General features: G+C 42.3%; 1 protein-coding gene across 2 annotated transcripts in view; it reads left to right on the top strand.

The window, feature by feature from the left end:
* Positions 1-22,205, top strand: part of me1 (malic enzyme 1, NADP(+)-dependent, cytosolic) — a 79,272-nt gene that overhangs the window by 8,440 nt on the left and 48,627 nt on the right. For both annotated transcript variants that reach the window (XM_088999282.1, XM_088999281.1), the window contains exon 2: positions 18,715-18,848. In XM_088999282.1, the coding sequence (XP_088855408.1) occupies positions 18,715-18,848 (134 nt within the window). The remainder of the gene's footprint in view (positions 1-18,714; positions 18,849-22,205) is intronic.

The following is a 22,205-nucleotide window of genomic DNA, read 5'->3' as shown; positions in this document are numbered from 1 at the left end:
TGTCAGGTGTGATGTGTGATAGAAGGGTTTCAGCTAGGATGAAAGGAAAAGTGTATAAAACCGTGGTCAGACCAGCCATGATGTTTGGACTGGAGACAGTGCCACTGAAGAAAAGAGGAAGAAGAGCTGGAGGTAGCAGAGCTGAAGATGTTGAGGTTTTCTTTGGGAGTGACCAGGTTGGATAGGATCAGAAATGAGTACATTCGAGGGACAACTCATATTAGAGGCTTTGGAGACAAAGTCAGAGAGGCCAGACTGAGATCGTTTGGACATGTCCAGAGGAGAGAGAGCGACTATATCGGGAGAAGGATGCTGAGTCTTGAACTGCCAGGCAGGAGACCGAGAGGAAGACCGAAGAGCAGGTTTATGGATGTGGTCAAAGAGGACATGAAGGTAGCTGGTGTGAGAGAAGAGGATGCACAAAACCGGGATAGATGGAGGACATTGATTCGCTGTGGCGACCCCTGAGGGGAAAAGCCGAAAGGAAAAGAAGATGGTGGTGGAAGCCACAAACCCTCTGCATCCAACTTCAATTGGATATACCTTGGCTTTCCATCCCCGCTGTTGCACATCCACTGCGAGTTCTGTGTAGCGCAGCTTCTTGCGCTCATAGGCCTCTTCAACAGAGTTTTCCCACGGGACTGTGAGTTCTGCGATGTAGACAGCCTTGAGTGAAGAGGACCAGAGCACCAAGTCTGGTCTGAGGGTGGTGGCTGCAATCTCCACTGGGAAAACAAATTGCTGGCCAATGTCAACCCGCATCTCCCAATCGTGGGCCCTGGATAGCTGTCCAACTTCTGGTTTGGCAGGAGGATGGTTGGGCTTTTTCTGTCCCTCTCGGATGAAAGTCAATGGTGCTGTGCTGGACGTGGTGGCTCTCATTGGCAAGGAGTTGATGGTATTCCTTTTGCTCTCAAGGACAACTGCCAAACTCTTCAGAACCTGGTTGTGCCTCCAGGTGTAGCGGCCTTGTGTGAGGCTGGTCTTACAACCGGTCAGGATGTGTTTGAGAGTTCCTGGAGTTCGACAGAGGTCACAGGTTGGATCTTCGCCATACCATTGGTGGAGGTTTTTTGGAGATGGGATCACATCATTGATAGCTCTGATGATGAAGCTGATGTTGCTTTCCTCCATTTCCCAGAGATCCCTCCAGCTGAGCTTTCTCTTCTCCGGGCCTTCCCACCTCATCCATTGTCCCTGCTTGGCAAGAGAGACAGCCTGTGCAGTTCTTTCAGCTTCCTCTTGGCCGCGCACCTCTGCCATCACCATTTTCCTCCTTCCCGATGTTGAAGCCTTACGCCAAGGAGGTTTGTTTGTAAGGCCAAACCCCTTTCTTCCCAGCTGAACGTGTCACACAATGTCACTGTGCCTTAGGGCTGCTGTGGCCTGCTGCACTGCAATGGATGGCGTCCATTTCCGTCCAGTTGATAGGGGGGTGCAACTTGACTGATCTTCCGGTCTCTGGAGTCTGTGAGGGTCACCTGAAGTCTCACTTTAGCGCACTTGTACTCTTCGGTCAGGCTTGTGATTGGAAGCTCAAGGACCCCTTTGCCATAAAGGCCGATGTTGGACAGACAGCGTGAAACACCAAGCCAGCGTTTCACATATCTAGTGATGGCTCGGTCCATCTTCTCCACAGTTGAGAGTGGGACCTCATAGACTGTGAGTGGCCACATTACCTGAGGGAGAAGTCCAAACTGCAGACACCAGAGCTTGAGCTTTCCTGAGCTGAGTCTTGTTGATGTTTTCCAGACTATTGGTGATGTCCTGCTTTAGTTGCTGTACTTGATCTTTGTCTCTGAGGCTTGCATTGTACCACCTGCCCAGGCTTTTGACCAGTTCCTCAGACACTGTTGGTATTGGGTCATCACCAATGCAGAACTTCACATTTTTTAGCTGTCCCTTGACGATTGAGATGCTGCGTGACTTGTTCGGCTTGATTTTCATCCGGGCCCATTTTATGTGTTCCTGCAGTTTTCCAAGTAGCCGCCTGGTGCAAGCTGCGGTAGTGATCAAGGTGGTCATGTCATCCATGTATGCCCGGATAGGTGGGAGGTGGATCCCATTCCTTGTTCGCTCACCCCCCACCACCCACCTTGAGGCCCTGATGATGACCTCCATGGCCATTGTGAAGGCCAGGGGTGAAATCGTCCAACCTGCCATGATGCCGACTTCTACACGCTGCCATGATGTTGTGAAGCTAGGTGTTGTGAAGCAGAGTTGCAGGTCTTCGAAGTAGGCTCTTACCAAGGCAGTAATGGGTAATGGAACATGGAAGAAGTTGAAGGATTCCCAGAGAAGGTTATGGGGAACTGAGCCAAAGGCATTGGCCAGGTCGAGGAAGATGACATGAAGATCTCTCTTGTCTTTCTTTGCCGCTTGTATTTGGTGCCAGATCATACTGGTGTGCTCCAAGCAACCAGAGAACCCAGGGATGCCAGCCTTCTGTACAGATGTATCGACGTACTTGTTCTTGTCCAGGTAGGTGGAAAGTCTCCGTGCTAAAACATTAAAGAGGATTTTCCCCTCAACGTTGAGAAGGCTAATTGGACAGAATTGACTGATGTCTGCCGCTTCCTTCTCCTTGGGAATTAGTACGCCTCCGCCCCTCCGCCATCCCTTTGGTATTATCCCTTTCTGCCACACAATCCTCATGAGTCTCCAAAGATAACGCAGAACATCTGGTGCGTTCTTGTAGAGCTTATATGGAACTCCATTTGGCCCCGGGGTTGATGCTGATCTTGCACGCCGTACTGTATTGTCCACTTCCTTCCATTTTGGAGGGCCAGTCTCGAGGTTGAATTCTGGTGGTTCAATAGGGGGGATGTCATGTGGGATAGCTAGTTTTTCCTGCCTTTTTGTGTCCTGGTGGACCTTTTCCAGATGCTTTTCAAGTTCCTGCTTGGAGGTTTTCCGATTCCGCTTTTGTCCTTCGCGAAGAGGTCTTTTACAATCTTGAAGGGGTTTTTATAGACCCGTGTTCTTGTGTGTTCCTTGTTCTTGCGATGTTTTCTCAAGGTTTCTGCCCATAGTAAGGTTGCCAACCGGCATTTGATGTCCCCTTGGAGCAGCATGAGACCTTCTTTCTCTGCATCAGAGGCCTTCTTCCACTGTTTTCGCAGGTCCCTTCTTTCTTTGACCAGTCTGTCTATCTCTTGCTGCCTCCTGGATTTGGTTGGTGGTGGTCTTGCATTGGCAGTTTTTCGGATGTACACTCCAAAGCGCTCCTCCCCGTAGTGATAGATGATGTCACCAATATTTTCCAGCTTTTTCTCTGCTGTGCCCACTTGTTGCTCCAAGATTTTGGTCAGATCGTTATTGACGGTTTCCCACTCTCTTTTCTTGATAGCTTTTGTCCACTTCACACTTGGTCTGTGCCCTTTGATCTTGTCCTCCATGGGAGGTCTCTGTGGTTGGGTGGGCTCTTCCACCTTTCGTTCTGTAAGTGCATTACCATCGTCCTTGACAGGGGTGTAGACGCTCTGCGAACTTTGGTTGTCGTCCCGTCGTTGTGCTTCACTCGACTTATTTGACGTCTGACTTCGTAAGAAATATTGCGAGGCCTTGTCTCTGCTTTCCCAAGTACGGTCTCTTCCCTTGATGGATCTTTAACCCGATAGCTGATGTTACTTTTGCCCAGCCACAGACGCACACCTTGATCAAGTATCCTGCTGCCGTTGTCTCATGTGCCATGTTCTTGCTCATAGTCAGGTTCGTTCCTGGGTCGGTAACCGTGTTGTCAGTCGTTGAGCCATCTTGCGCCCCCGCTCTCGCAGGCTCTTGGAGTATGTTTCTCTGTATTCTTTCTGTAGCATTTAGCGGGTGTCTCCAACAAACTGAACCAGCGTTGGTGACTGCCACCGTGGGTAGCTAGCCCATGACAGCCCCAGTGGGGTCTATTCCCTCCTGTCAGCTGTCTCTCCAAGCTGTCACACAGACTTTCCTATGTATAATATGTATAATTCAAAAATATATACATGACGAGGGAAAAATATGTTTCTCCACGACACTGGAAATGCTATGACTTGATATGATGACTTGCATCTTGGCAAATGCTAAAATCCAGCACACTGTATCTGATTGGACACTGAATATGTAATGCTGTGCTAAATACTTTACGTCCTGATAACCCGCTGCATCAACTGGAAGTCATTAGACGTCGATGTTGCTTTAGTTTGGCTGCAACATTCATCAACTGATGCTCTCAATCCTTTTGAAAACAACTGGATTTTCCTTCACACATAGCCAAGCATTCATAAATCGATGAACAAACAGCAAACAGTACATTTCCCAATTTACCAAATCTTCAACGGAGACATGATTTTGGCTGAAACACGGAATGTTTGGCTTGAGAGTTATTTGATTTCCATGCAATTACAGTCTCCATTGTACTGGTTTCACATTTGTGGTGAAACATTGATGCATTTTTGGAGTTAATATAGCCAAGGTTTAAGTAGACATTCTATTATTATGTGTTATATATGCTCAGCGGTTCATTTGGAGAGGGGGCACATGAAGGGGACAAACTGGTGTGAGATTTTGCTTCCCAAGGTCAGATCTCTCATTTTAAAGAAACACAATCTAAATACAATCTTTAAAAAAAATGTGACCAAATAAATGCATGCGCACAGAAAAGCGGTGTCACGAGTATGACCATGAAGAAAATAAAAAATGATGATACCACCATGTTCTGATGAAGCATGCAAAACTCGAAATACAAATAAAGATGGCAATGTCAACGAGACTCCAAATGGGTGTAGAATGTATATAATTGATACTGACATAAATTCCGAGACTCCTTTTGGTTTAATAGAGATATTTGTCATCAATAAGTTGACGACCGATGGCGGCCAGAAGCACGCTCCTTCCTTTCTATATTTCGAAGTGGTTAATTAAAAAAAAGGCAAGCGATGAATGGATTGCCAGGGGGCAAATATGACTGAGGATATTTCTGGGGAGACGAGAGAGTTAACTATTTGTGTTGGAACCAATCCATCTGAATTCGGCTGCCTGGTGGCTGCAAGTTTGACAGATCAAGCACATTCGCTCGTAAGCATGAGCAAATGCACATTAATGTGCATGCGGCCATGAATGAAAGCACTGAATTCATTCCTCACTCCTGCATCTTTAGCGATGGAGGTTTTCACCAGCGGCCACCGTCTGTCTGTCTGCTATGCTGTCAGACTGATTGCATGAAAACTACCAGGCTGATTTAACTTAACGAGCGGTGCAGCAGGGATGAAAGCATTTAAGTTCAAAGAAGTTCAGACTCAAGTACAACATTTATCTGAAAGGACCCTGGGTTGGATGTTGGAAAACACTTTTCATTAAGCTAAACTCCATGTCTCTTGATGGTTTCAGTTACAATTCCAGCAGCCTTACACACTCTACACAAGCTTTACTTTCGGTCACCTCGGGGCAACTACCTATTCATTTTAGCTCCAGCTGGGCCTAATTAGATGGTGACCATGAACCAATCACAGCTGACTTTGGGTCTAAGGCATGATTACTGGAATGGTCATCAGGCAAACACAGTGCACATAACAGCAACAGACAAGTGCGGACAAGTGTCTTCAATTGAGTTAACATGGATGTTAGTATATTTTTGGAAAAAGCCTGAGTACTGACAAAATCCATGCAAAGGCAGGGAGAATGTGCAAAGTCCATAGAGTGGGACCCCCAGTAACATTTGAGCTAAATGTACTAACCACTTCTCTACTCTGCTGTCCGTAGTAAACTATACGATACGTTGTTGTGAAAACACTCACACACACAATTGTAAAACTATAAATTATTCTGCACTGGTTGGTTTAGGTTATTTGTAAACAATTTTAGGAAGGTACAAAGCCTTCAGCAAACCATCACAAATGTGAAATTCTGAATGTGTGTAAAAGATTAAATAGTTTGTCGACAGAAACAGCTATCGTAACAAATACGCAAATGTAAAAGTGAGATGGTCTATGGAAGAGTATCAGGGCCTGGTGAAGGAAACAAAACCTATTCTGACTAAAAAGTGAGAATTTTGCCACCTTATTTTAGGAAGTCTTGTTTTTGAGTTGGTGACAAGTCCGTACGTGACGTCACGAAAGGACCTGACCGAAAAAAAAACATTGTGGCAGTCCTTCCACAACGTCAATGTATTTTGCTGTACATGTTTGGTCTGAGAACCGTGTTGAGAACCAGAAGAGGGCATCCAAGCTCCATATAAGGAATTTATCACCCTGTGGAAGCAGAAATGGCCACTGGAGGTCGCCATTTTGTGCCTCTTTTTTTTGGGTGAGAGATTTTTGCCTCAAAATGGCGAAATAAATCCTTTAATCAATTGCAAACATGTATGCTTTCCTCTTCAGAACTATTTAAATCATATTTATAACTGGATGTGTAACAAGAAAGCATATTCACTGAATCTGAAGCCATTGTTTTGATTCACAAGCCATGCAAGACGTCTTGGCGTGACGTCACGAACTGGGGGCGGGACTTTCTGAAAATGCCCAATTCGCAGCTCATTTTTTTGCAGATTTTGGACACTATAAGTCATTTTTATTGGTGTTTTGCATTTGACTAAAAATATCATACCGCGTGTTTTGGGTATTTTAGATGCTATAAAACGTTTTTCTGATGTCAGTTAAAAAATAAAAAAGGTAACGTCGGTTGTCCTTTAAGAGACAACAAATAGAAACATGGAAAAACGGATTGTCATTAAGAAAAAAAAAACATGAAGTAAGTTTTTCAGATTTGGGTTGCTGTCATTTGATATGGAAAACATGATATGTGTTATTTCGAATTGGCGGTTGTCTTTCTCAGCATGCATTTGCTTTTCTTGTTTAATTTATTGTGCCATCAACGGAATTGTGCCCGGTGACGTGGACACTGTAGTGCAACAGGCAGGTCCTCCTCGAGAAAAATATTTCCACCTTCATTGTGAAATTGGTTAAGTCAAACTATTTTTCCTCTAATGAAATTGTCCAATTGCACTACCGGTCAGTCACTACAGTGGGAATCAATCTTCAGAGGGGATCAAAACCTCTTCACACACAGTGTATAACTATAATAAGTGTAAAATTTGGAGGGGCGGGTGGTGGTTGGACACCATGCTTTTAGTGTTGTGATCAAAACAAAGAAATGTAAATAAATAGATTATGGAGTTTGATATAAATGGAAATAAATATTATTGCCGCAACCATTTATGAGGAGTCTGTTTCTAGTTGTTGCTGCCTGCATTGTTTGCACTTACATTGTTTCTGTTCCATTGTGGTAAATGGGGCCTGGCAGTTTTGTTTCTATAAACAGCAACCAACAGACAAGAGCCTATAAAAAGTGTAAACACTGTCCTGCTTTTGAGCTTTTGAGCTGCCACGATGGCAGGACTTGATAATTGGATGAACAGTAAAAATGGACCGGACCCACATTAACCCTTTTGTCCCAGTGTTTTCTTTGTGAGTGTTTGTCTCCTTTTTCCAACTGCGGGATAACTATGGGATGAGTCTGCCGTTCCTCCCGGAGATCCACTCTCTTACCCCCACCAGCTGTTTTCACAGCGTCTAGACACACATGCCTCTGCTGATAAAACAAGATGACCCTACAGTGTGAGGCTCAACAGTGAGGGCGTCCTGAGGAAATTCTTTTGATTGACTGGAGTCAGAGCTCATCTGTTTTCACTTTGAATCACGTTTGTGTTGTAGTTACAGTGGATGCAGTCCCGAGTAGAGGCCAAGAAATAGTTTGTGGACTGTGTTTGTACACATAACAGAGAGCTGTATGACTTGAAATGTCAACCGTGTGCGGGTGGGCAGTGCACATTCACGGGCAAAAGTGTGCTTGTGTTTGTAAATGCTGATGTGTGTTCAAAAGAGAAAAGCCAATTAATGTATGACTCATTGTTTCCTGCAGCAGTTGGCCATAGCCCCCTTCCCTCGCAGGGCAGTTTTGACCATGAAATCCTCAGGTTTTCTTTGATATCAGAGAGATATTCCACTTCTGCTCACTCCCAATATGTAAATGCCTCCCACATGATCTCTAAAATTCCACAGTGGCTTACAGAGCATATCTGGAGCATATACAAGGAACAAATGTTGAGGCTGAATCAGCCCCCCCCCCCAAAAAAAAAAAAAAAAAAAAAAAACATTTTTAGTTTACTTCACCCATGGATGGGAACAAATGAGAGGCAACACTCCTCTGGCTTGTACAGAGTTCTTGTGAAGTAGATGCGTCACTTTTAGAGGGATGGAAAAGATGGTGCTTGTGTAGATTTTTGTGAGAAACCTTAGTGCCACATGAACCGTGTTTGCTCAGCTGGTTTTCTGATGTGAGGAGCCCTTACATCACAAGCTGATTTGAATCCAGATTCACAGACTCAAGTGGCCAGTGTGTTCTCATTGTCCATTTGAGTCTCATTCAGTCCATTATTGGCCTTATATTCACGCTCTTAGAAAGTTTGTTCAAAATCAACATTTGTATTGGTAGAGTCTATGTATGTTTTAAGTGTATGTGTGAGAGTATAAGATTCATTTGAGATGGTTTTTAAACTCCCATTTTTTAATGTTCTTACTAAAGTAGTTCAAGTGGATGTTTTCAGTTCCGATGATGATGAGATACGTAACCTTGACAACCACTGTATAAGGGGCGTTTTGAATGGCTCGGAGGGTGTTAAATCGAGATTTCATTGGAAGTATACTTTTTCCACCCTGTTTTTCAAATGTGAGGCCATCAGCAGTTAACATCTTGGGTTTTAAACTCATTTCTAAGCTAATAAAAGTGAATGCATGCTTAAGAATTTTCTGTCATCAACTGCAGTCCAGTGTGAGTTTCAGAGCCTGAGATGAGCCTGAAACTGCTCCAACATGTACTACAATTTATTATATCTTAAATTGTTACTGGTTATTCGTATACTAAGCAGTCTTTAAAAGTGTCACGTCCTGAACGAGGCGGATAGGAGCCGTCTCATCGGAAACGAAATGAATATTTGGATCCCAAAGCAAGCGACAGAGACAAAGGTCTGTGCAGGATGTTTAATGAATGAACAAAAAGCGATGGTCCAAACAAACGGACCAGGGGGAAAAAATAAAACCCAACCTGCGTACGACACCAATGGAATTAAAAGGAACACGCACATGGTGGTGCAAAATGGCAACAATCCCGACAAGTTAAAAACTAACGGGAAGTGGGTTGGGGGCCTCGGACCTGGTACATACGAGAGCACAGTAGACGAGTCTAACCTGGCGCTGGCAGTGGTGAGGCACATCAAATAATCCGGCGAATACCAGTTAAACGCGTGCCGTATGTATACCTTGTGACATAATGAGGGAATTGACAGCAGTTGGTGGAAGCGGGGAGGCGCAACCCCACCCCATGCTGTCAAGCCGAATGTGACAAAAACTTGATCAAAAACACTACAGTATTCCCTTTAAATGTGATGGATTTAGTTTAGTCCTACCTTTTGAGGTTATTTGGGAAGCGTAACTTCAACTGATTTAACTTGCTAGTGACATTGGTGCAGCACCTTCACAACATGAACGCTGCAATTGAGACGAAAGTGGGGTCAAGATGGCTATCACTACATGCCACTTCCAGCCTAAGGTGTCAAACAAAAAGGCCATCATAAAATTTTGAGGCCTGATTTTTATGGAAAGAAAGCAACCCCCCTTCCACACCTAATAGAAAAAATGTGCTTTGCACTGATCTCTGCCAGGCCTGATATGAGTGCCTAACCTTGAAGTCTTGTATCTTCCTGTTGACTGGCCTGTAGACTTTGGGACCTGTGTCTGACCGACCAAGGGATGTGGTTGCAAGAGCGCCAATGCGGAGATCCCCCTGTACTTTTCAGATTTGGACAATCACAATGGTAGTTGTTTCTTTTGGCGCAGAAAGCATATGAATTGACGTGAACAAACATGGAAACGCGTCCTATGAGGTGAATTACCATTGCTCAACAGAATTTATTTGGATTCAGTGTTGAGGTTTTTTTCTGAATTCCATAATTTTCATAGTTTCCCGGAAAATCTATTTTTTTCTAGTCCATGTTTCCAATATGCCCATATTTTGCAAAATTGGGAGGGGAAACCAACCAAACGGCTTTAAATTTCAGTTTTAAAATAGGAAGAGCATTTTAGATTTAAAGGACAACCAACACCATCTTTTTGTTTCCTAAATGACATCAGAAAAAACGTTTTATAGCATCTAAAATACCCAAACCACACATACTGATATTTTTAGTCAAATGCAAAACAACAATAAAAATGACTTAAAGTGTCCCAAAACTGCCACAAATTAGCTCGAAACTGGGGAGATTCAGAAAGTCCCGACCCCTTGTTCGTCAGGGTACTCCTTCACAAACTGCCTTGCTCCAGAATCAAAACAATGGATTCAGAGAGTTCAGATTCGGAGAAGATGCTTTCTTGTTACTAATCCAGTTATGGATATGATTCAAATAGTTCTGAAGAGGAAAGCATAAATGTTTGCAATTGATTAAAGTTCTTCCGTATCAATTTGAGCCCTCTACAACCGATGAAACCGGTGAAGATCTGGACTCCGATGTAGCGGCCAGAAAATGCACAATATGGCGCACAAGCTGCGTTTCGTCCAGTATATAAAGCCGATTACCAGAGCCGTAAAGCCGCCCGTGATTGGTTAAAATCCATGGAAGAAGACAGAGGGGTGGGTTTTATGCGCACACACAAAGAAGACCACCACGTGAACATCAGATGTTGAGATGGTGCTCGACTGCTCTGCTACGTTGGAATGGGCTGATTTGTCCGCTGTAAACTTACACCTTCTTTATGCGTGTTACCGCAATTGGCTGCGACACACAACGATTCACCATCGTGTTATTAATGTAGTTTTCCTTCTAATTTCACGATCAACACAGTGATTTCAGATGAAATAAAGTACCCAAAATGCATTGTGTGTCGCTTTCTCGGTTAGGGGCATTCCGAATGTGATGTCACTTCGGGCATCGTCATCAACTCAAAAACAACACTTCATGAATATTCAGCGCAAGTCTCAAAACGTAAAATATAAGCTATATGCGGTGGAATCTTTATAAAATGCGCTCAGTAGAAGTCATTTAAAGTGATTTTACAAATTATGGATGCAACTTTCTGGAGGTGTCGGTTGTCCTTTAAACATTTACCTTGTCCTAAGAAGGATCACCACAATGAGTCACGAGTATGATTTGTTGGACAGTTTTTCCAACAGATGCCATCCCTGAGGCAACCTATTCGCGTCCGGCTATGGACTCCGGCTTTCTATTGGAGCACTGACCAAAACGCAAACAGATATAATCTACGAAGATGGGAGCCGCATGTACCACGACACTAACAATGTATTATTTACTGCGGTGGTATATCACCCTCAAAGGGCAGAGGTTTACAAAATGAGTTTGAATTTCTCTAAACTTGTGAATGAACATGTCCAACTGCTCATTTTTTTTCATACTTTCTGCACAACTTGCTGTTCTTTTATACGGAGCAGAATGACAAAATCCACTACAGGTGAACTGACCTAAATACTTTTGTCGCACTTCTGTCATTGCTCACGTCGCTAAGTCACTGGGATGTCTTTCTCTATATTTTGTAACTAATTGTGACGACGCTCGAGTGCAAAAAGGCAGGACTCGAGCGACGGGGTTTGGCGAAAGGGAAGGACCCGAAATACACGACGTGACAGGCTTGGAAGGAGCAAGAGTCTTTACTGAAACATGCATCAAAAATAACAAACAGGGAAGAGTGGAGGAAGATAACTAAATAATAGCAGACCTGGCAACACGGTAGTGGTAACGGCAACATCCAAAAATACTCTGACAAAGTAGTGAGCGATAGGCAGATATAGACAGAAGGCACAATCAGTGAATGACAATCAGCTGTGGGAACCCAGGTGAGTGATGATTGGAGGGGCCGTCTCCCGGGAGTGGCGGAGGAGGGGCGGGGCGCGCCCAGGATGGCAACGAGATGTGACACTAATGCAATATTGCCTCGACTGTTTGACTGTTTCTTATTGATCTTGCTGACTTTTTTCGAAAATCAATGCTGGCACTGATGAGTGTATTAAATCACTGATACGTAATGAAAACCTAGCGTAGGAATAAAGACTCATACTTTTTTAATGCAATAAAATAGCTTGTTATATTGCCACCTAATCATTCCTTTTCTGGTGGGTGGGTGCAGAGGACGGAATCAATGAGGTAGTGGTCTTTCACATCCACCCGCGAGGTAGCATGTATAGCGCTTTCACCCCCCATCCCAATTCCTTTGGTCGATGTTAAGTACATCAGTCCATGTAAGTAATATTAATTGCACGTTGTTTGGCAAATAAATTGATGAGTGTCCATGTTAAAGGGAATCCTGCTGGGATAGAGGGGGCATATCACAAAATTGTAACATATTTCCATTGCGCCCCCGAGTTCAATCCTCTAGTTTGGTGGTTCAGTCAGACACAACATACTCAAGCATCCCGAATTTGAGGCAAATGAGGGCTGCTACGGGGATTGGCTGAGAAAATTCATCTTCCATACCATAATGGTGCTTTACGCCCAATTTTGCTGGTGCAAAGTTTTTCCATAATTGCAAAGTACCACCCAGGCACTCAGTTCGACTGTGCTTGACTTAATGCTTAGCATGAAGTTAGAGCACATAATTTTTCAATTGGAACTAATAAGCAGATTAATATTTTGGAACGTCTCCATTTTACAGTGTTGAAATAATTTGCCATCACACCTCTCTTCTATTCAACAATGACCATCCTGTGAACCAACTCTATAACGTCATTTTTTTTACAAAGGCAATTTCCCACTGCAAAAGGACACTTACCTCACTCAAAACTGTAAGGAAGTTCACACTCTGAGAAATTACAACTCATGAGAGACTACATTAGATCATGTGACAATAGTGTGTGAGATCTGTTTACTCACTGTGTGAATATTGTGATAAGGAAACTAGTCATTTGGATGGAGTTGAACAAACAGTGGCATTGAGGAATTTACAGTAACAGTTTCCAGACTGTATTTGTAAGGAAGGGAGTGTCCTGCTGTTTGGCCTCTGTGTGGTTGTGACAGATGGGAATGAAAAGGTTGAAGGAGCATAATGTTTAGGTTTTGGAACATTTACCCTTAAAATGTGCAACAAACCCACTATTTCAAACCACTGAAACTTTCATCAATCTTATAATCTTTAAATGACTTAAACTTTCATCTGTTTTGTTGGGCCATCTGGTCAACTAAATAGCTGTTTCCTCTCAAATGAACACAACTTTGGTATGGGCATGGAAGTACTCTCAAGTTAATGGGTGGCCCATGAGATAAATGACATCTAGAACATAGTACTGTGGGCAACAAGTGTTTGCAGACGGTGCACCCACTTCTGATGTGGTTTGAGACTTGTGGAAGCTTCTGGATTTATGTGGACCAACCCAGTACATAAAGCGGAAGCACTGTAGCAGTGTAAAACACATTACAACCAGGAGACGAATAATCATTATGGCTGTGTTTGTAATGCACGTGTGTGTGTGTGTGTGTGTGTGTGTGTGTGCGTGTGTGTGTGTGTGTGTGTGTGTGTGTGTGTGTGTGTGTGTGTGTGTGTGTGTGTGTGTGTGTGTGTGTGTGTGTGTGTGTGTGTGTGTGTGTGTGTGTGTGTGTGTGTGTGTGAGGAAAAAAAAAAACACGATTCTGAAGATGTTATATGTTGGGGTAATTCGCTATACGAACATCTTTAAACATCTTTTAGCATCGTTTGTTTTTGTTTGACTTCCTGATACGTAATATCCTGCCTGCCTTTACATGATGTCACATACTATTACATCACATCCTGTCCGTCTTACATAAATGCTCTCCCAGAGCGTCTTTCTCGCTCTCTTCCTCTCTGTCCCTCCCCGGCCGACCACACAATGCCCCTGCTGTCTACAAGATTAAAATAACTTATTCTGTTCAACAACTGGCTTCGTGCTGATTTCACCATCCCACTTCTTACACCCTGAAAAGCGATGAACCAGGAACGAACGATCGCTTTTTCCCATCATTATTAAATGAGGATTAAAGTAGCCATGGGCGTCCCGGTGTCGACTTGTTAGTGCGTTGGCTTCACAGTGCCGAGGTGCGGGCTTTGATTCTGGCTCTTCCCTTCCTGTGTAGACTTTTCATGTTCTCTCAGTGTCTGTGTGGGTTTTTTTTCTCTGCAGAAATGTGCATGGCATATGAATGAGACGTCCTGAAACAAAGATGTCAAACAGAAGGTTCGGGGGCCAGCTCTGGCCATCGTTTAATGTGACCTGCGAAAGGTTTTCATCGATTACATAGAAACAATAGAAAGACACAGTGCTCATACACAATGGTTAGGTGCCAACCCACATTGTACAATGGAAGACTACGCTTTCATCACAGCGACATCAGAATGTTTTTTTTCAAGTATCCCTTTCAGTTGAGATGCTACCACCCTTGTTATATTTAACACCCCACCATCACTCCCCCAACACAGCGTGACCTTCTTTGACAACAGCCTTCCAGATGTTTTTATTTACTGCGGAAAAGGCCATTGCAAAGTCGTGAGTGGTTCCCACGCCTCCCGTAAATTTGTCTCTGTGCTTGCCATAAATCCTTTCCTCTGACATTACGCCTACACAGTAGATTTGTGATAATGTAATGTTTGTGATGTGAACTATTCCAAATGAAGCATTTCATGCTTTGAATTCATGGTAGTTTTCCTGCACAATTAGTGGATGTGATCATCTGTTTCTATTCTTTTTTCAAATATATTTTTCCCCCTTTGCGACATTTGGCACGAGTGACATGATTAATACATTCTCTTGGGAATCAGACTCAATCCAATAAGAACTGTTCTTGTGATACAAGCTAAGCAAAACAAGCTGCAAAATACAACATAAAAAAAAAATCAAACATAATTTTGGAAGGTATGTTTTATTTTTGTCTATGCGGTTGATTTTCCTAAAAAATATTGTCACATAATGCTTTCCCTTTATGCATTCGAGAGCCCAGCAACCTGGATTAATGGATGACATTTTATTTCAACATCTGGCTCCGTGAAGAACCCGTTTATGAAAATTGAGGAGAGTTTTAACTGAACATTGCATTTTTCTGTATGTGGTCTCTTAAGTACAGACTGGACTACAGAGAACTTCAATGAAATTCGGGTCGAATGATTCTGACTTGTGTACTAAATCATACGATAAAAACATATGGGCAACTAACTAGACGTCAGACATGTGCCACCAACAATTTTTGCAGACCATAAACAAAATGATTCGAGCAGTTCAAAGGATGCTTAGTCCATGATGGCATTCACCTGTTTTCCATGCACTAATTTTTAATTTTAGTGTTTCAGTGAGTTAATTATAAAGTACATGTAAAACAAAAAGGTGCCTCGCTCGAATTCAATCATCATAAGCAATCCAAATTAAAGTCTGTGTTCAAGATTTACATCCATGGTCAACATTGATGTACAGACTATCAATAACACAACCATATTCACATAAATTGCCTGTGGCTTGTATCACTGTAATTACGATGAATGGACTTGGTCCAAAGACAAGCACTGTTTGCAGTGTGCCCTCTAATTCGCAACTGGTTTTAACATGCTGACGTGATACTGGGTCGCTGGTCAATTATGGTTTGACGAAAGATTAAAATCCTGAACATATTGGATCAACTGCATTGATGGTGTCACCTACCAGAGCAAATTCAGAGGGAATTAGATACCCCATCAGAGAATAAGTCACCCCATATAGACCGCCTTTCTCCCCTAATATATCTGATTCAAATGATCTTGCTTCTACAGAGATGCGATGATCATTTTAAGCAGGCCCGTTGGAGGAGGAAAACATCTAAATCATGTAGGATGCTGGCCCTTGAGGGCCACAATTGCACATCCCAGGCCTACTGAGTCTAAATGGCTGCTTTCCATTTCCTATGTTGGCAAAAATTGAAGATGACTCAATCTAATTCAATCCTTCCTTGAATAATTCAATCCTTCCTTGAATGCTGTTGCATAGATTTTAGCTACCTTGGTTTCAAGCCATGTATGACAATATCTAAAACTTTGTAAATGTGTTAATGTGTTGTTGTTTTTTAACCTTTTCAGGCACCCTATAACCTGATAACATGAGAAGATATCCACTGTCGTAACGCTTGTCCCCAAGAGGTTGAAATGGGATATTGTGGGTACTAAAGGTGGCATTGAAAAGCAAACGAATGGATGTGTTTATTAGCCATTCGTCTATATTTGTTTAGCTCTCTGAGAAAATTGTGCTTGTTGTTCAATTGTGCTACATTCACTCAAATAGTGTACACCTCCTGGGGGGCTGGACCTCACCCAACCAATTTCCAATAAAACGTTCCTGGTTACTGCAATGATTTTGTTTTCCTTTTTTTCTGGATCACATAATTTCCACTCAGAGACAATGAAACAAAAACCTAACATTTAAGAAAGAGAACTGGGAGCAAACGTGTATGGATCCAAGGTACACGTTTTACATTTCATCTTCATGACAAAATGGTCACATTTACACTCCAAATGTCAGCAATATCTGCCGTCCTGAGATTAAACATTACATTGAACATTAGTGTGGACGAGTGTATTCAAATGAAATTCAAACAAACTATATCTTATTCATATGTTCGAAAGGAAGCACATTTTCATCTTACCTTGCCTCAATGACGTTTTCTGCCAAAAGTTGAGGCGACACAGAGTGAGTGCAGTTTCAAAGGGGGACCAAAAACCGTGTAATAGTGCTTTTATCTCAGCAATAGCATTGGACAGATGGATTCAGTGGTGAAGGGTTTGTACTCTGGGGACCTACCATTTGTTTAGCCTTGGGTGTATTGTTATTGTTAGTAGAAGGATTACTTGTATGGGTTTTGGTTTTCTTGGCATTCTGTGGTTTAGTAGTCTGTGTTTTTGTGTTCCTGGGAGGCATGACATGAAATCATCACTCAGTGCAATCCCAACCACCATGACTCAAGTCTTGTGCTCATTTGTGTCCCATCACTGAGTTTTGAGTCAGAATTTGTGGCCAACATTGCCACTCAGTGTTTATTTCAGAGGTCTGCTTAGGTCCTGGGTGGCACAGCACTCATGCACTTATGCATGTGTCTTTTTGTCTCTCTGTGTCCTTGGTTGTCTTATCCGTGTGGACGTCATTTGGATGATCACTGTTTGAAAGGAAAATATGTTTGGCTGCCCATACACCCATAAAGTAATGAAACTGCTGTTTCAGTTTCAAGACTGAAAATGTAATCAAAAGCGGGGCTGCGGAGTGGTGCCCTTTTGATTGCTCATTAATCAATTACAGAAGTGACACGTAAAAGAAAATAACCGTAAGCCTTCTCATTTAATCAAGGTGCTTCTGTGTAAGCTATCAGTCGTACAGGAGTAGTCCATCGATGAAAAGGTTTCTTCAGATGTCATCTGTACTTCTTTGATGGTGTCGATCGTTTCGCTCCTCATCCGAAAGCCTTTGTCAGCGAACTAAAGTTGTGCTGGTAGCTCTGGCCCGATATACTGTATAGCCCTAATGGACAGAAGTGGCTGTGCAGACCTCCTCTTTGATAGGTCCGTGCTCTAAGGTTGGGGTATTCTGAGTTGATCATTGGTTCTTAACCGGTGGTGCTTGCACCCCCTAGTAGTACGAGAATGCATCCTAGGGGGTGCGAGGAAAACATGTCCTTTTTTGGGGATAATGGTCGGGTAACCAAAAAAGTGAAACATTCTGGATATCAAGAAGTCGTGTTAATTGGCATGAGGGGTAATGCTAATTAAGCATTATGCCTCCAAAGTAAACCAACAAGTGGAGCGGCTGGAGCTCTGGTGCTGCCGTCATAACCTAGAGCGGAACACGCTCAAGATGGTAGAGATGATTGTGGACTTCAGGAAACATCCATCACCACAGCTGACCCTCACACTATCCAACTGCCCCGTGTCTACTGTCGAGACTTTCAAGTTCCTGAGAATCACAGTATCTCAAGACATGAAGTGGGAGGTCAACACCAACTCCATCCTGAGAAAGGCCCAAGAGAGGATGTACTTCCTGAGACTGCTAAAGAAGCATGGCCTGCCACAGGGGGTGCTGCAACATTTCTACACGGCTGTCATTGAATCCATCCTGTGTTCTTCCATCACCGTTTGGTTCGGGGCCGCCACAAAAATGGACAAAATCCTACTTCAACGGGCAGTTAGGACGGCGGAAAAAAATCATTGACACTGCCCTACCCACTCTCGAGGACTTGCACACTGCAAGAATCCAAACAAGGGTGCGGAAAATCCTACTGGACCCTCCGCACCCTGTCCACCACCTTTTCCAGCTACTCCCCTCAGGCAGGCGCTACCGATCCATGCGCACCAAATCCAATAGACATTTAAACAGCTTCTTCACCCAAGCCTAAACAGTAACCCAAATATAACTGTATAGTCACTATACAGTTCTATTTGGGTTACTGTTCCTTGTGTGTTCTACATACTTGTCAAAAAAGATTATTCTGATTCTGATATCATTATAAGTATTTAATATTCTAAAATATAATATTGCATGTCCACATTTAGATTGTGCTTTGTGTTCGACTTGCACTGGACATGAATATGGAACCCTTATTGTCACAGAGTATAGTCTCATTCACAGAGGCAAATATGCAGTCCTTTGATACTGCGCTGAATGAAAATATACTTCCAATTTTAAGACTGTGGTTATTTTAATGATCTTTTACCTGCATATTTAAAGGGCATGGCATTCTCCCTGGAGGAACGTCTGCAGCTGGGAATCCACGGCCTGCTCCCTCCTTGCTTCATTACTCAAGATGTCCAGCTGCTAAGAGTCCTTAGGAACTATGAAATGAAGAAGGATGACCTGGATAGGTGAGACACAAACACAGCCAGGATGCCTCGCACATGTTCGGCTTTCTTTCTTGTTTCTGGAATTTTGATAGATTTCTAAAAGGATTGTACAGCCTCTACATGAAATTTATCTCGGTCGTTTTGTATTTAATGTCAAATATTTCATTAAAAACACTCAGCCCCCGTTCCTTCCAAAAAAATAAATCTTTACACTCCCTTTTCCTCCCACAATTGTTTTTCTAAACCTTTCAAACATAACTTTTAATGTCAGTTTTATTTTGCTGCTTCATTCCTAAGTAGTGTGTACATACATAAGTAGGAGTCAGTTGTTCCCATACCAGGCAGAAAGTTGAACTCCAGCCTGGCTTGCTGTTTTTGAACTGAGAGTCACGTGCTTGATTTTATCCACTTGTGAATTTGCCTTCTTTGCTCGGGCACTCTCACTTCATCAACCATTCCGCCATCAATCATTTTCAAGGCCACAGATTTTCTTGTGAGACAGACTTAAATAGATTCTTACTGTGCTCTTCCGTTCGCCCCATGACAACATCATCACATCAACATCTTAAATGACTGATTTGAATTTTGTCTTGATTCCCATGGTCTCGCAATGCCTTTAGCGTTCCAGCATAAATTGCCTTTCTATCAAAAATGTTGGCAAAAAACTCAAACGCAGTCAGTCATTAAGTGGAAGTCATCATCTGAAAGTATTCCACTTGAACTCCTGAAGAAAAGGTCATTTTGCTTCTTATTGGACTGAGAAAACAATACCAAACTAAAAATAAATGTGCGGGCCAGACACAAAGAAAATAAGGTACAGAATAGACATTTTGTCTGTCAGTTTCCGGGACAAAACGAGAAAGGAAACTGCTTAATCTAGGTAAAAGTCATTGTGTTTTATTAAGCCATCGTGCAAAACTTTAAAGGACAACCGACGCCTCCAGACAGGTTGTGTCCATAATTTGTAAAATCACTTCAAATGACTTCTACTGAGCGTATTTTACAAAGATTCCACCGCATATAGCTATATTTTACGTTTTAAGACTACACTGAATATTCAGCAAGTCTTGTTTTCAAGTTGATGACGATGCCTGACCTGACGTCACGTCTGGAACGCCCCTGAAAGCGACCCACAATGCATTTTGTAGTACTTTTTTTGGTCTGAAATCTTCGTGTTAATCCGTGTTGATGGCGAAATTAGAAGGAAAACACATAAATAACGCAATGGTGAATCGTTGTGTGTTGCACCAAGACTACTATTCGATACAAATTCCCAGCAGACAAATCAGCCCATTTCCAACGGAGCTTAGGCGCCATCTTCTGCATTTTCTGGGACACTACATTGCTGTCATTGACGGCTCGAATTAATATGGGAGGACTCCTTTAATCGATTGCAAACATTTATGCTTTCCTCTTCAGAACTATTTGAATCATATTCATAACTGGATGAGTAACAAGAAAGCATCTTCTCCGAATCTGAAGCCATTGTTTTGATTCTCGAGCAAGGCAAGACGTCTTGGCGTGACATCATGAACTGGGTGCGGGACTTTCTGAAAATCCCCAATTCGCAGCTCAATTTGTTGCAGTTTTAGCATACTTTAAGTCATTTTTATTGGTGTTTTGCATTTGACTAAAATATCAGCCTGTGTGTTTTGGGTATTTTAGATGCTATAAAATGTTTTTCTGATGTCGTTTAGGAAACACAAAATGGTGTTGGTTGTCCTTTAAGCCGAGTCAGATTTTTACTGAAATTTAACTTTTCTTGGCGGTAGGAGTAATTAAAGCCAAATGCCGTCTGCATTTTCAAGATTGGGTTTGGGCCATTTTAACATGTGGCCCTTAAGCTAATATGTTTCGATATTCCACAATAGGACCTCATCTTGAACTGTCAGAGTGGAATGCATGCATACTTTTCACCTTCTGTCAATCTTTGTTACAAAGCTGCACTGACAGTCATGGTGGTCGGGAGTCATAGGCAAAATGCAAACACTGTTTATAAAAATACCCCACAGTGAAAATGTTCTTTCTCTCTTCTTAAATATTCCCAACGGTTGCACAACAAATGCACCTTGTAAGATAATAGAATTGAAGGTAGTCCAACAAGGAGTCAAATACATGAATGATTCTTATCAAACAATCCCTCAATCTTTGACAGCGGCAAAGAAAAATAAAAATAAATAAATAAATCTGTCCAGGGTAGCAGCTGCATTGCCACACATTTAGATTCAGCTGGGTTCAATTAACTCAATACTAAGACCGTCATCTATACAAAGTCAAGCAGGGCCACACTTAAAGCAAGACACAAAGCACGGCAGTCACCAAACAGACATTAAAACAATTGTTCAACTCAACTGCCATAAAACTGAATACACAAAGAGCAATCAATCATTCATCTGAAGACATCATCAGATACTTAATATTAACAATTTCCTTTGCCAATAATGTCCATCATACTTAACTGTGAACATATTCAGATGCCAAATCCTGAAAATAAAACCCAGTTTTCCTCTGTTAGTCCCACTTGAAAATCTACCATTAAAAATAAACCAAAATAAAAAACAACAAACAAACAAAAAAAACGGATATGTTTGGTTATTTCTTGTTTTATTTTGTAATTTTACACTCAATTGCTCCTTCACGTTTAAGGAGTATGTAGTTGTATAGAATAGTAAGTCTGTCTCCAGTGTGCCCCTACCTCGCGCCAAATTCACTTGGGAGAGGCCAACCTTGACAGATCAGGATAAGCGATGGCGGTCCTTGTGTATGTGGCTAGTGTGGCTTTCATTTGTGAGTGGACTTATGTTCCTGTATGAAAGACAGTAAAGTTCAGTTTGTTGGACTATGTCTTTGGGAGCACGTGCACCTTCCGCAGAGAGTAACATAAACACTGAGAATTTCAGGCGTCCTTGATAACGTTAAAAATAAATAAGTGGAAAACATTCAATAAATGATCAATAAAAACAAACAACATAGTTTGTGGAAAAAAAACAACCCACATTATTAACTAAAATGGCTTTCCAAAATGAAAACGTTTCCCAAGATCTGCCTTCATCATGAGGCAATTGTGCAGCTGCTGCTGCAGAAGAACATAAAGCAAAGAGGGAGTGGAATCCTTTCAAGAGCCACCTTGTGCTTGAGAACTTATGGAAACTGTTCTGATTAGAAATAACAGTTTTTGGCATGTTCTACCTCATTTGGGTCATATGTAACTTTTACTTCCCAGTCAAATAACTCGAACAATAAAGAGCTTGTGCAGCGTTTTCCCAAGATACAAGTCGTTATTGTACACCACTGATTCACTTCACTTGGTTTAGTTTTTTCCCCCTCACTATTCAGTTTTTTCTTAATTTCCCACTAGTTTTCTTGTTATTCTCGCTC

The sequence above is a fragment of the Hippocampus bargibanti genome, linkage group LG06 (genome assembly GCF_051943395.1).
Source record: "Hippocampus bargibanti isolate YZ-2025 linkage group LG06, ASM5194339v1, whole genome shotgun sequence".
Lineage (NCBI taxonomy): Eukaryota > Metazoa > Chordata > Actinopteri > Syngnathiformes > Syngnathidae > Hippocampus > Hippocampus bargibanti.
The sequence above is the reverse complement of the archived record's forward strand: the minus strand, read 5'-3'. Positions and strand labels throughout refer to the sequence as shown.